The 15,403-nt window shown below is 36.7% G+C and overlaps 1 protein-coding gene across 9 annotated transcripts in view; it reads left to right on the forward strand.

The window, feature by feature from the left end:
* Nucleotides 1-15,403, forward strand: part of MLIP (muscular LMNA interacting protein) — a 102,921-nt gene that overhangs the window by 84,087 nt on the left and 3,431 nt on the right. For all 9 annotated transcript variants that reach the window (XM_084203085.1, XM_084203086.1, XM_084203087.1 and 6 more), the window contains one exon: nt 8,857-8,910. In XM_084203085.1, coding sequence (XP_084059211.1) covers nt 8,857-8,910 — 54 coding nt within the window. The remainder of the gene's footprint in view (nt 1-8,856; nt 8,911-15,403) is intronic.

The following is a 15,403-nucleotide window of genomic DNA, read 5'->3' on the forward strand; positions in this document are numbered from 1 at the left end:
TCCCTCAGAAATGGGAGATGGAAACAACCAAAATGATTACCTATGTCTTATATTAGGGAGACTGGATATGGTGAGGACCTAAAGCCAGGATCATGTCATTTGTTGGCTCAGGGTATAAGATAATATCCGCTGTATTGATCTGAAATGCTTATTGTGGCGTTGTTTAGGCAGGCTTGACTTGGTGCCAGATTGGTTTTTTTGAAGTACCTGAATCTCGATAGGTGATGAAATTACAGAGATCAAGCCAAAAGGTAGACCGGGCAGTTTTTGTGGATTATAACTGTTTGAAGTGATGAAATACATAATCTGTGTCACAGATAATTTCACAATGTGGTTTTAAGATTTGATAGAAGGAGGCAGTGGGAACCAAGGTATTGTGTTTCTCTCTCTGCACATCTCTGCACTGGCTACTTCTGAAATAAAAATGTTATCCACTTCATTGAGCTGATTCTGTTCTTACTTGCCTTGTTATCTCTCCTCTCCTTTCCTTCCCCACTCTATTGCCCAGCCACCAGGTGCTGCTGCTCTTATTTAAACTCCCCAGACTTGAATAATTACATGGTTTAAGAGTTTTATTATTAAGAAAGCTCCTTTTCCTTTTGATTGCACTCAGGAAAAAGGAATGACATATAAGTGTTGCAGTGATGGAGAGTCAGAGGAAATGTGGAGCTCTGTGGTTTACTCCAAAGCATGGTTCTGATGGGAATCTTTCCAGTCTTTAAGGGAGAAATGTGAAGGGTGGAGGAGCACAACCCTGCACCTGGGATACTGTGTCCAATTCTGGTCCCTGCAATTCAAAAAAGATGCAGACAGGCTAGTAAGAGTCCAAGAAGGGCAACAGATGTGATCAAAGTAGTGAGAAGGGGAACCTGCCCTATGAGGAAAGACTAAAGAAGTTAGGTCTTTTCTTCCTGGAGAAGGGAAGGCTCAGGAGGACCTCCTCACAAGAGTCCAGGACTTAAAAAATAGGGAGAGGACAGAGTCTTTCTCTTCTTATGGAGCCACATGGAGAAGACAAGGTACAATAGGTCCAACTAGCAGTAGGAGGGAATTAATCTCGTTATACATAAGATTTTTTTTTTTTGTGAGAGGGACCAATCGCTGAAGCAACCTCTGTAGAGAAGTTTAGAATCCCCACCACAGGTGGTTTTCAAGATGTGTTTGGACAGGGTGCTAGGTAACCTCACCTAGACTCTATTTCCCTCAAAAGGCTGGGCCCTTCCAATCAGCACTGTTATAAGATTCTGTGTTTTATAGGAGGCACAATAGATGTAAATACATCTCAGGGCAGAGACCACTAGCTTTTAGAAAATTAGCTATTTTTTTGAAGGAGAAAGGAATGACCTGCTCAAGCAAAGAGGCAAGAAATGAATGACTGTAGCTCCCTCAGTCTCTAAGTCCCCAGGGCCTTTAAAACTTTTTTTTCTGTCAACAAGGGCTGAATACACGATTTATGAACACCCCTGTGAAAATCTCCCTGTTTGTTAAATATTTAGCAGCACAGCCTTTGAAAATGGATTGGAGGGAACTGCCTTTTTGGAGGCAGTGTGAGAAATGTTAAAAAATTACCATTTCTGTGTGGTCAGGCATTACTTATAACAGTAGCAGAGGACAAGTTCTCTTTAATGTCCAACTTTGTGCTCAAGCCAATTTAATTTTTTTCCTAAATGGGCTAAATGGAATTTTCTTGAAACTACTAAATGCAGTTATGCCAAAAGTGTCAAATTTTCATAATCGCTTGCAGGTCTCCCCGCTCATAGGTAAGCAGAATATTTTAAGGGAGTCTTTATTATTTTTTAAATGAAATCTGTGGTGTTTACTTCATCATCCAATCTCCTACTCATTGGAGTTTGTATTTGATTAATAGAAGCATAGTGGGAAGTGGCATTCGGTGAATAGAGCAGCCTTTCAAGGTTGCCATGGAAAAGCACTTTTCTCCCAGACATCATCCCATCAGCTTTTATTTTTCTAGAAGACAGTTTCTTTCTCTCTTTTGAACTTTGGTATTTAAATGTTGCACTTGTGTAGGTGTATTGTGGTTGATCATTCTACTATCTGTGACACAGAAAAATTGCTTTGGTGTAAAAAAAGATATCAGATGTAAACAAGTCAGTTCATTACTGCTGAGCTACAAATTGGACTTCCTCATTGGGAAAATATTAATGATTAATATTGCTGTGTCTTCTTTGTATATTATTTCTATAGTATTTATTGGGCTTAATGATTTATTTTAATGATATCATATTTAGATGACATTTCTATCACTTTTGACTTGGTTTAATAATGCCTTCGGAAAATGTGTCTAGAACCCCTGCTCAACTCATCTTTAAAGAAAGGTGTTTCTCTTGAAAGACTTTTTAGAAAGATCATAACTTTCTAAACATAATCAGTTGCTTTCTTTCAAAAGCCATTGAATTAGCAATAGAACTTGAAGGTATATTAGGCTCAACAGAAGACCCAGGAACATGCCCTTAAATGGAGGTGTCCTAAGTCTGGCAGCACCTGGAATGACCTCAGCTACCCATTTCTCTGGCGACAGCTCTATCAAAAAAAGAGAAAGGAATTGATTACTATGTCACCACTTTTGGCCTGGGCAGTTAGACAAGTTTGAGAGCCTTTTTCTCCTATTTCCAGTAGGAGAAGCTGCTGATGGTAGCACCCTGGCATTTCTTTGGTGTGCTTCTGTTCATTTAGAAAACACGTGTACAACGCAATGGTATCAAGCCCCAGCAGGCACTTTCTATGCTTAGACACCAAAATGTGCTTCCCAGTGAACACACCCAGGAGTGTTCAAGTTTCCTCTTGGAACATAATTACAGCCACTTCTGTTTTTTTCTGCCTTTTCCTTTATACTGGCTGTCTCTGCTAGGACGGATTAAACCAGTCTTAAGCCCCAAATAGTGCTTGAAGATGTTTTGTCTTCATTCTTAGAAGTCTCTACATAATAAAAATTTGAGTGAGTTCATCCTTATATCTGGCTGTCTAGGGTAATGGCATCTAGTCTTCTGCATAGTGGATTTCAGACAGACATTTTTATACAATAAAGATTCCCAAATATAATAGAAATTCTGGCGCTGGCTAACAACTCGCTTCTGAGAACAGAAGCAACCTGGAGATAAAGGCTCTTATTAACAACATTAGCAGAAATATGTACTTAAGTGAAGAATACCAAATCAGATTTGGTATGTGAGAAACATATGAGAAACATGAGAAACAAAACTTATACTTGTGCACTTCTAATTGAAGATAGTGAACAAGAAAGACCAGAAGGAAAAAGAAAATCATAATTAATGGAAAAGCACCCAAAGCTATATGCCAAAGCACCCAGAGCTATACAGATATTTTTACTGCAAGTATTTCTAGAATGTATACTCTGAAATACAGTCTTAATTCACTCCAATTTCAGTTATGTTAGATAAAAGCATAAAATATAACTAGTTCTGGTAAAATTGCAAGGATGTACTCAGATTTTGAATTCAAGAAGTCAGTATTTACTCATTTGCAGACATGTTGTGAACTAGCTTTTTTCTTTTTCTGACTTTAAACTAGATATAATTTTACTAGTTATACTATGGGCAGAATATGATCTTAATGCAAATTTTTATAAAATAGGTGACAATTACAGCTGTGCACTCTTGAAGATTCATTTAAAGTTTCTGGTTTGAACGTAAAGTAGCTAAGGTAAAAGATCTCTTGCATCAGAAGCTTGCTCAGAAAACAGGGATTTTTCAGTTTAGCAGCTAATCTGCTAATAAAATATGTAGGGAAAAGTCAGCTCTGAAAATTAAATCCAATTTGTTTCACAGTGTAACCTGGAAAGCAGTAAGAGTTCTTTGGATGTTTTCATTCAATTACAAATGAGCTCCTTTCCTTGGGCAGGAAGCATCTAAGCAATGACTATTTTGATGATTTCATAAATAGTTCACAGTCGATATGCTGAGGGAAATTTCAAACATTTGTGTTGGAAATTCTGACATTTTCTCTCCAATACAGATTAAATTTTGAAAACATTTGAATATTCCATTTGAATATTCATTTGAATATGCATCCTTTGGGTTACATGAACTAACTCAAAGCAGATAGCTCTAATGTGACTCTGCTGCCTTACCCTATGGATGTGTGGGCTGTGCCTCTCAAGCCTCAAGTCTTCATCATGGGTCTGGAATCCTTGCTGGCTACTGGCTCCCATAATCACCAACAGTGAAATCAGCCCTGCAAGGAACTGCAGCGCTTCATTAGCCCACAGTAGAAAATAGAGGCTCTTAACATGATTGCCACAAAGTGGATAGTGAAATGCATCTTAGTATTTTATGCAAGTGATCCAAAATGAAACATATAAGACAGAAAACACAATATTGTAGTTTCAGATGGGTTTTCTTGCACCTGAATGCTTAATTTTAATTTTCTAAATTATTAGCAAGAATTTGCAAGAGAAATCAAAATATTTTGCAGAAAGCTTAATTTTTTGTTATTGCTAGCATTTTTCATAATTTTGGTAGAAAATCCTCAGTCAAATCCATCTTGGACTGGCCCTGCATGTGAAGTTAAACTCAATCCGGGGAAAAGCAGCCCAAGGAAAATTTGTGCACTGTTGGGCTTGCATGCATCTCTCTCCCACTCCACTTATAGATAAGGAATCCTTGCTGCAAAGCCCTGTAACTCTTCCAGCCTCTGGTATTCTCTGGTGTGAGGCTGCCCAGAGAAGCTGCGGATGTGCCCTCCCTGGAAGTGTTCAAGGCCAGGTTGGATGGAGATTTTAGCAAGCTGGTCTAGTAGAAGGTGCTTCTGCCCAAGGCAAAGGGGTTGGAACTAGGTGATTTTTAAGGTCCCTTCCAAACCAAACCTTTCTATGGTTTTATGATTCACTCTATTTAGATTCAAATCTCTCAGTCTCACTGCACTCTGGTGACTTCTGGGCCTGTGTCTGGTAAGAACCTGTCAGTAAGCTGTGCCTGCATGAGAGTTGTTTCTTTTTTGCAGGTACTTTCAGTACCTGGAAGAGTTTTGAAATCTTCAAAATAAATGCACACAGCTACAATAGTGTAAAATAAGGATTTGCAAGTCTGTCAGAATGGTTTACTGCATAAGCCTGAAGGCACATTGTAAATCTGTATTGTGATCACTATTTCTACTTTACTTTTCCTTTTCATAGAGGTACAAGATGCAAAAGAATTTGGTGCTTAAGGACTGAATCTTTGAAACAGATTTTATATTGTGTTATTTCAAAGAGACTAGAGACCTTATAATCATAAATTGACCCTTTACATTATATTATTTTCTTTCCCCTTAGCTGAAAGTATTCCTTTCTTTGCTTCTGTGGGTGGTTACCATTTATTGGTACTGCGTATTTAATGTTCATTGTCACTCAGATAAAGCAGAGAGGCATAAAACTGTTTTATGAAAATATTTGCTTGTGGTATGTGTTTAAATTAATGTTTTTAGTCTTTGAGAAATCAGCTGTTTTTCCTATTGTGAAGGAATGTATCTATGTTTAATAAAGGTCTAGAGCACCTCATTTCTTTTCAAAGGGGATTAAAGACTCGACAGTGTAAATGTGAATGTTCTCTGGTTACTATAGTCGAAATATTCTTACTTTCTATGTATGTTATCTCTCACTGGTTCCAGTTTTAAGCTGGTGCCTTAATTAGCAAGGGTTGCAGACCCTCCAGAGAGCGACTTAGATTTATGAAGAACGTCTTACACTGAGAACAATTCAGAAAGCTTTATATTAGTTCAGAGGCAGCTGGGATTCATAGCACAATAAAGATCAACTGACCTTTTAGAGGCAAATATGTCTGCTGATTACAGAACTATATGAGCAAAGGTCTAATGAAGATATTATATAACCACCTCTTTCTAAGCCTTGTCTTAGCCTGTAAGAGGTTATTTTGAGCAATGTGTAATTTCTCTTTGAAATTACATGCTGCTAGTACTTACGTATTGTAAAGATATTCTGCTCTCCTCAGTAGAATGTTGCAGCCACAAATGCAGATTTGTCTAGTTTGCTCTTTCATTGTTCTTGGAAATAAGAAAGAAAAAATGCCACATTAAGAGAAACCTGAGTAACATCTGGAAAAGTTAAAAAGTTGTTGATTAACCTTGTAAGAGTAATGCAGAATTTTGTAACTGTGACAGGAAAAAAGAGCAGAATTATAAAAGCAATATTTATTTCCCACCATCAACACACACAATATTTTCACAATTGCACAGGAGATAGGGCTTCTTGCCAGCTGCTTTGACCTGAAGATGGAAAAATGCCAATGACAGAGTTTGATGAGGTCTCACTGATACTACACACCCATAAAAAGTACAAAGTCCTACTTGCATTCACATGTCAGATTTGGTGGACACAAGCACATTCCTGTATGACTCTGAGGGGTGATAGTCACACAATGTCTAGTAAGAAAGGGCTAATCCAGCCTCATTCTGCCTACTTCATGTTCTGGTACTTTTAACTTGACTGTGTAGTGTGAAGTCAAGACCACACACACAAAAAAAAAAAAAATCACATATTAAGGAAAAATCAGGAAGAACAAGATTCTGTAGCCTTTTTGTTGAACTCAGGACAGGTATGGGACATTTTCTACAGCAAGGCAGACACATTTTGGTTTACACTGGCACTTGATAGAAATAACACATGTAATCAACCTCTGGGTCTTTGGGCTGATGCCCTGCCAAGGCATTTGTTTCCTTTGCAGCTGGCAGAGGCAGAACTGTATGATTTTGGGCAAGATCTGAACACCTTTCTTTCAGGGACCTGCAAGACTAAGTGCTATTTCAGCAGAAACAGGGTGCAACCCTTGGCTTATATGTTCTATATTCACTAAAGTACTACTTAAAGTTTTTTCTAAATGAGCTATATATTTATACCCATCTGGCTAGTAGAATGCATAGACTCTTCTATAACTTCAAGGGGTTTTGGTCAAAGAAGCCTTGTGGAAACAGAGAGGACTCAATATTGTTGACTAACTATTTTTCTTCATTATTATTTGGTGAATTCCTTGCCTTCTTTTAATTAAACATCTCCAAAACAATTAATATTAAGAGTACCTCTACAGAAAATAGAAATTATTTTTCTCCTTATGGAGGCTGTCACACAGTTTGGCTCCTTAGTTTGAAAAGAGGATGCTATCAAAATAAGGGAAGAAATCTATTTCTTGAACATAAAAAGGTAATTACTTTTGTCAGGTCTAAGGATGGACTTGAGACCTCATATTCAAGAAAAAAGGTAAGGCAGAATATCATGACTCAGGGAGGCATTTCAGGTTAAGAGGGCAGGCACTGAGTACCAGCAAGAAAGGCCAGGATGAGATAACACAATAGAAGTGCATTTTTCATTGATTTTCTCTCTGTGCAATTTGAGAAAATGGTGTTGCTTTCTCAGGTCACTGCCTGACTAGGGAGCTTTTCTTTCTTGTGAGCAGTGGAGAATTCTTCTCAGATGGTTTAGTTGTAAATCAGAAAGTGAACAGAATATGAAAAATACTTTCCTTCTTCTCTTTGTGATTAACCCTTCTTACTTTGCCTGGGATACAGATGTGCCATATTCTGATGAGGCAATGAGTATCTCAACTCTAGGGTTTCTTTGAATGGAATACATTTGCCAAGATACCACAGGTGTTGCTAGAACTTTGTACCTGTGTGTCATCAAGGATTGCCTAGGCTTGGCAATCATGGGATGCTGGGTTTGGAGGCAGAACTTCTGTTCCACACAGACCATCAAACACCTCCTGTGTGTGCAGCAGCAGTAAGGTCTGGGGGAAGCCTTGGCCTGATTGACACTGGGAGGCACAGGAGTGTCAGAGGGACAGATGTTGCCACTGAGAGGATCTAGGCACCTTACTCCTTTCTAACTCTTCTTTTGCCTTAATTTATTCCTTTATAAAAATCTATTGAATAAATAAACTTGTTGCCTAAAGTTGTTCCCTTCCCTTTTCATTTTTGGGAATAGTAATCACAAAAAAAGTAGTTAAATGGTTCAAAGCTTCTGTTGTCACTAAAGTAGATTCCTTCTTCTCTGGAAAGAAATCAGGGCAAATTTACAAAGGAAGAGAGAAATATGTAACACATCCATAAAGTAATTGCAGAAAATTAGAGTGTATTCCACTTCAGTATATTTCTTTGTGTACACAGCCAGTTCAGCAGATCAGTTTTGCTTCTCAAAAAGCACAGTGTAAAAATCAATTTTCTTAGAAGAGCAATATTTTTTAGCAACATATAATTCACTGATTTACTATTTGATCTAAATGCCAAAATAAATTAATGCCTTTGATACACTGAAAATAGCAGGCTTCTTCCAATCTTTCAGAGAATTCTCGAGCACCCACATCTCGGAACTTTCAGCAACCTTTTCTTTAAACATGACGTCTCCATGTCACTCTGTAAGAAAATGTCACAAGCTTATGATCTTAACACTGCCTTTATAAACTTCAGCTGATTTACCTGCATTCTAATTAAATTCTCATTGAAGTTAGTATGGTTCTAGTTTTAAATAACTTTAAGTGCATTATCTTATACTAAGTGTATAATAAAGTAAGATCTTTTGCTGTGATTTTTACTTGAGATGCCTCTTTGAAATTCAAAAGGGATTTATCCCTTCCCCACCCTTTTAATTATGGGAATATAATATAACAGAAAACAGGCCATATCTTGAAATAGATTTTAATACAGACAAGGAGTAGTGAGAGTCTGCTGAGCACAGATCTCAATGCCTTGCTATTCTTAGTATGTCTGAGGGTATTGGCTTTAATTTTAAATTTTAGTGATATTTTTTATAGAAATTGAACTGATAAACGATTTCTTTTTCCTGTTTTTAACCTCATGGTATCTCCAACCTGTGACATCTTGGCTCGGCAGCCCAGTCTTTCCATGGTGCCTATTCCAGAAAATGAGATGCTCATCTCCAAGGAGGTAATCAGTTGACATTTATTTGGTTTAAGCATTTGCTTGCTAGCTTTATCTTCTATTTGCATAGCCCATATAAGGTTGATCAGTAAAAATGTGCTGAGCTTCCCAAACTGCTTTTTTTTCCAGTACAGAGACTAAATAAACATTAATTGTTCTTAATGATCAATGAAGAAAAAACCCAGAGCTGTTTTGCCAACTGTTGCTTATGTGAATTTGAAATAACAGTAACATTTATGCTTTAGGTTCCTGATATGCGCTGTTGGGATGTTAGCAAGTGGGAATGGTTAAATTATACTGTTTGTTATATTATGCAGCCATATTTAAATAACACATTCCACAATTTTCAGTCACTAATATAGCTTCTGTTTTAAATACCAGGTACTGCAGCTACCAGAAACACTTAGGATAGTTATTAAGAATTTCATAAAAGACAGTCAAGAAAACATAAAATGCAATTCAAGTTTGCCCAGTATCAAAATTCAGTGCCAGTTTTTCGGGTTTTTTTTACTTTGAAGAAGGATAAAAGTTTTCTTTAAGTCTAAATTCAGTTGCCAATTCCCTGCTACATTTATGTGTCTAAACTGTAGGACCATAGTGGTCACCACCATAGACAACTAATTCAGTGAGAGAATGTGCAATCTATTAGTCATTATCAATTTTCTCTTGAGACAGAGCATGTAGAAAATAAAAAAGGTTCAGCTGGCACTGGCAAGTCCTTTTTTCCAACAAAGGAATTTTTTCCAATCATCATGAGCATGGAGATGAATGATAACCTCAATGCTGGAATAGACATATGTAATTCAATTAACTATCGCACTCTTTCCTCTGGCTTTGGAATGTAATAGGACACCACTCATTATGGGACATTTTCAATACTATTTTAGAAATTCACCTATGAAAGCATAATTTAGTACCAATAACAGCAGTATGAAAATGTTTATGATACAAGAATGAATTTTTACCACCAAGACCTCTTTTACGAGATGCATTCTCACAATTATTTCACTAGTTTTTTAATGAATGTAAAAATACAGATGGGAATGATAATTACATGTTTGTAAACTGTTTTTAATTTATTATTTTAAAATTAGATTCTAATTTGTCTAAAAGCAGCCACAGGGTAATTTAAATATATGAAATGGGTGTTTGCCAGTCATTTCTACCAAATAAGTAACTTCCTTTTAGTTTTGAAAAATATTGCGGGAGTTTTGGATTCAAGTTCTTCACATTTTGGAAGTGGAGGATTGGCCTGAATTCTGAGTTTGTTGACAACATACCAATATATCCTCACAGTTTATCTCACTTTCCACTGGGGAAAAAAAAATAAGGGGGAAAAAGATAAAAATGAAAAGAGGTTGATATCTTAGTGGTTGGGTGGATCGACACACTGCAGTTCTGCACCAGGAGTACACAGGCATGACCGTAGCCTCTTCTTCTCTTGTGCATCCCTGGCCTCTCTGCAAAGGGTGTCAGGGACTTGGAGCTATTTCATATCTCTTTTTGTTTGAATCTCCATCACAGTCCTCCAAATCTCCTCCTTTGTTCCTTGCCTTTGACATTTCTGCTTGTTTCTACACCATCAATCCCCTTTCCTCTGCCTCCCAGGAGCTACTTCTTGATTCTCTCCAAAAGCAGGTGTTACAGTGTCTGCTATTCAAAGAAAAACCCAAAATGCCCTCACAAAGTGAAGTTAGACCAAGAGTACTTTTCAGATCTTCTCAGTTAGGTTGTTTTTTGTCCATCTCAGCTGTAAAGTTTCAGAAATATTATTGAAGTAATGGTATATCATGAGCAGGCAGTGAGAGGGACTACATAGTTCTGAGGATAAATTTGTTTTTGAGATCAAGCAGATTTGCAGTACACCAGGAACTCTAAAATGGATATAAATACACATCCATGTATACATGTGTATGTGTGTGTGTATATATTTGCAGCCTCTGATGATGCAGATGATTTTCCTGCATTTGAAAATAGAGGGAAGCAAACAGCTAAATCCTCGTGTCTCATCCTTCTAATTTACAATTTGCACACTGAGGAAGAATTTTGCAAATCTAATGGAAAGACATATTTTCAAAGAGAATTCTCTAAGAGACAAGTCACATAATTTAACTAATGCATTATTATGAACAATTCAGAAAGTGAAGGATCTTGTACAGACATAGTAAAGTCAGACACAACAAAAGTGCAAAATTCCTTTGGTTAGAGGCCAGCTTTGTTTATTATCTTGGTAAAATATATTAAAACTGTCTTTTAAAAGTTCCCTTATATTTTAAACAAGCACTTTGAACAGAATTTCTATCTAAATTTTTAAAAAAAGCTTAAATGTAGTACAACAATGGGAGAATTTGTACCATGACCTGTAGAACAACTATATCTGATGAAACTGTGGTTGCATTCATAAGGACCAAAGATAACTGATGGGAAAGAAGAAGATTTATAGGTGCTGTTATCAGTACACTTTGTATTTCCTTTGATTAACGTCTTATTGGATGACTTATAATAATAATGTTACCTAGAGACAAATAATTAGCTTTAAGGTTGGAAAAAAGTGTCAGATACCATTTTGTTCAGTGGAGCAAGCTGACTGCTGGTTCCCTGGGCCCTGTCACTAATGAGTATTTTGCCACTATGACTATGCAAGTGGATTCCAGTCCATGTAGAAATATCAGGAAGAATTGTGTCAGGCTCACCACAAGCTGCTCAAGAAGTAACATCAAGAGATGTCATATTTACTGTTTTCTCTATTACAAATCAAAGAAAGCATTTTTCATAGAACTGTTCAACTCATTTGTACAGAGCAAATCATCCAGTATTTTCCCAAATCTTTAATCTCATTTTTGGCAGGAGGAGGTGACCAGGGCACATCACGCGGGCCTCATGAAGGCTGAGCAATCTCTTTGTCTCTTTAATGGGTGTCAGAGAAGACAAAAATGCATCTAGAGATGACCCCCTTTTTTCATTCTCAGTCAAGAAGGACTGAACAAAGGCATCTGTTTCCCTTGAGATCTATTGCTGGAAATGGAAGTATTCAGCACTGATACCCACAAGGAGATCAACATTTATGCTGTCTTGGAGACAGACAGGAGAGCAACACAGAACTAGGAGCAGCTCAAGTTATTTGGGACAGCCTTCTTAGCTGACCTGAGGGTAGTGGCATCTTGGGCATAAGTTGTCAAGCTGTCTATGATAAACTAACACATTTTCACCATTTTCTCTTTTATGTGGTTGGGTTTTCAGAATTGTATGTTATAATGCTTTCCCTTTCTAGTGCATGAAAAAAAGCAAGGAAGGTCTTCGTTGACGATTTTTAAATTCATAACATCTTTCAGGCACCTGAGTTGTTGCTTTTTATTTGGGAACCCATCTTAACTCTAAGAACAGTTTATGCCAAATTTCCACCTTATGAGTTTCATAACCCACAAATCCTCACCTAATTTAATATGTCTTTTTTTTTTTTTATCAGTGAATTCTGTTTGGATGATGAACTGATTAGGAAAAAAATCTGTGAAGTCATAAGTCCAATATTACTTTTACTGCTATCACAAGACCCTTAGATCATTCTCCTATATTATCTAAATTATTATCTGCTCTCTTTATCTAAAATTATATATAGGCTCATACTTAACTTTTCTTGCAATGTTCCCCCCTGTGAATGAGAAAGTAAGTGTGATTTGTGCAGTTCCAAAAAAACCAAAATGGATGGGCAGATGCTCTGTGAAATGTAAACACCTCTAGGAAGGAGTGAGAGAGGAAATGAGGGAAATGTGCTGCTAGTTTCTCCTTAGTAATTTATATTGTTTTCTCAAAGCAAAGTATTAACTGGAAATAATAATAAAAAACCAAAAACCAACCAAACAAAATGGAGGTACCTCTGTATTCAGAAGAATAGCATTCGTGTAATTTTAGCATCATTCTGTTATGGCATGTACCAAGTAAGACCTGTGACTTCTCTGTGAAAGTAAGAAAATAAGTAAGTGATATTCTGCTCCTTGTGAAATCCTCCTCTACAACCATGCATTTTAAATGCAGGAGGTCTGAAGGATACTCTTTGAAACATAATCAAGCAATATGCCAATAATTTCTGATACCTACTGTCTTCCTTTCAAGTAAACCTAGTGTTTGCCCAGGCTATGATGTGTGAATGGTGTTATAATCATTCTAAGAATTTTACTGAGTCAGAACCTTTAAAGAGAACGTTGGGCATATGTACCTGTATAATCTGAAAAAACCCCATTGTTTTAAAAGTATGTCCTCATTACCCTTATTCATCTATGATTTACAAAATCCCAAGTCTACAATTACAATTACTAATAAATGACTAGTTACAGTTACCAATACAATTACTTCAGGTCCATGTAATCTTCTGCTGCAGTTGAGTAAGTAATTACTCAGTTTTATCTGTTTGTTCATGAAAGATCTGCTATACTTGAGAAATCAATAGCATTTCTAAAGTCAACATTCATAAAAAGACCCCATGAGAGAAAGTTGATTCTATTGACTTCAGTGGTGACAGGATTTTACCAACTTCTTCTGTGTAAATCAACAAAAGTTCTTGAAATTTGAAATTCTATGAAAATGTCAATATGGTCCAAAGTTCTGTTATTCATTGCTCCTAGTCTTTATTTACCTAAGGAGTGTTCCTGCTCAGAAGTCAACAATAGTATTAATCATTGATAGATTCTACCTAAAAGAGGAAAATGTACTCATTTTATGAAAGTGTCCCTGTATTACAGAATTTAGGTAAAGGGTTTTACTGTAAACAGAAGCTCCAACCTAAATGACATTATCATGGCAAAGTGAAGTTCTTCCAGTTAAACACCTGCCTCACTGGACCCTGAACTATTCTGTAAGGATTCAACTCTTGCATACTGCTCAATACCTTTTCAGCTTGTAAAGAAGATTCTGGCTCGTCAAAGCAAGAACCTAACAGAAGTAGAGGGAGCTCCACTGGAAACACTCCCACTCAAAGGTCAACTTTATGCAAGCACCTACTTTTTCCATTTGGCACTGAGATAGATCTTTCCAGACATGTTGAGGAAAAGACAGTGTTGCTCCTTGTGCCTTCCTAGGAGACAGAAACATGAGCTCTTCATGTGTCACATCACAGATGTACTATTCACTTTTTGCTTTCCATCTTGCACACGTTTGCAGCCTTGCTCCCCAGACAGTGGAGCTGGTGTAGACTGGTATGGCAGAACATTGTTGCCCCTTCCTCTCTGGAGTGGGAGTCTCACCACCCTTGGTTTATTTTGACCAAGCCAAGGAGTGGAACCCTAAGCTCTCTCCATAGACTTATAGCAGTTCATTTAGCTGAAAATTTAATGACCCTGAAAATTAACATGAAATGCATGAATAACTACTGTTTTTACTAAATGAGTAGGATTTTCAGGTCATAGTGGTGACAAATTCTTTAACCTCTAAATTGGATGGGCCACTGAAACAGTAAACTGTTACCTTCTGATATTTATAAATAGAAAGGCAGGTCACAACAATGCACACGTCTAAAATCTCAAATAAAAACTTTAAATATCAGCAGACAAACTTTCTAGTTACTTTATACTTGAACAGTGCTTTATTTATTTTCTTTAAGATTTTGTATGTTCAACAGGAAATTTATATTGCAACAGGTATTTGGGCAATACTTTAGTCAGTTTCAACTATATCTTCTTGTTTTAAGTAAAAACTTTCAGTTATAGCCTACTGACTTGAAAGGGCATATTAGATCACCATGCTGTAACAAGGAGAAAGCATTATATGCATTTATAGAATTTTATTTGTACAGTGATTGCATAAAAATAATTACTGTAAATATATTAGTTTTATAAGTTTACATTTAAAAGTCTGAAAGAGTAGTAACATAAGAATGATAAAGAGAAAGTTTGCAATAACAGTATGTGATTCAAACTGCAATTTGAATCTAATTCCACCTGGCATTAAGAAACGGCTGTTGTTATTGGTCCCCTTCAAAAAAGTGGCAGGAGTTCTGAAAAATAGTTTTAGAGGAAAAGAACTTGCCTTGAACAGCTAGACAGAACATAACTGTAGGCTGAAGTTTTTTTTTTAAAGTTATTCAATACTTAAGTAATGTATAAGTAATTAGAATAATGGAATCAGATTAAAATTAGCTCTAGTGTTTGACCACTCTTATGATATAAAGTATGTTTCTTTACGGCTAATTAAAATTTCCCCACTTGCTGCCTTGTTTTCTTTCACCATGAAATCTGGGCTGTGATTAAACCTTTCTTAAATGGCTGGAAAGGGAAAATAAATACCCCATAGTCTACTCTTTAGGTTAAACAAGTGCTACCTGTAGCCACCCCTCATCTGTCACACATCTTTCCCAGAAACAGACAAACACTTGTAACCATCCTGATAGTTGTCCATTGGTTTCCTCTGCTTGCTTGACAAAGCAAAATCTATTTTTATTGTGAGGGCTCATTAATGGAAACTACATTCCACATGCAGCTTTGCTAGTGCCCAGCAGAGGGGAATAACT

Source organism: Fringilla coelebs, assembly GCF_963513975.1.
Source record: "Fringilla coelebs genome assembly, chromosome: 3".
NCBI classification, from domain to species: Eukaryota; Metazoa; Chordata; class Aves; order Passeriformes; family Fringillidae; genus Fringilla; species Fringilla coelebs.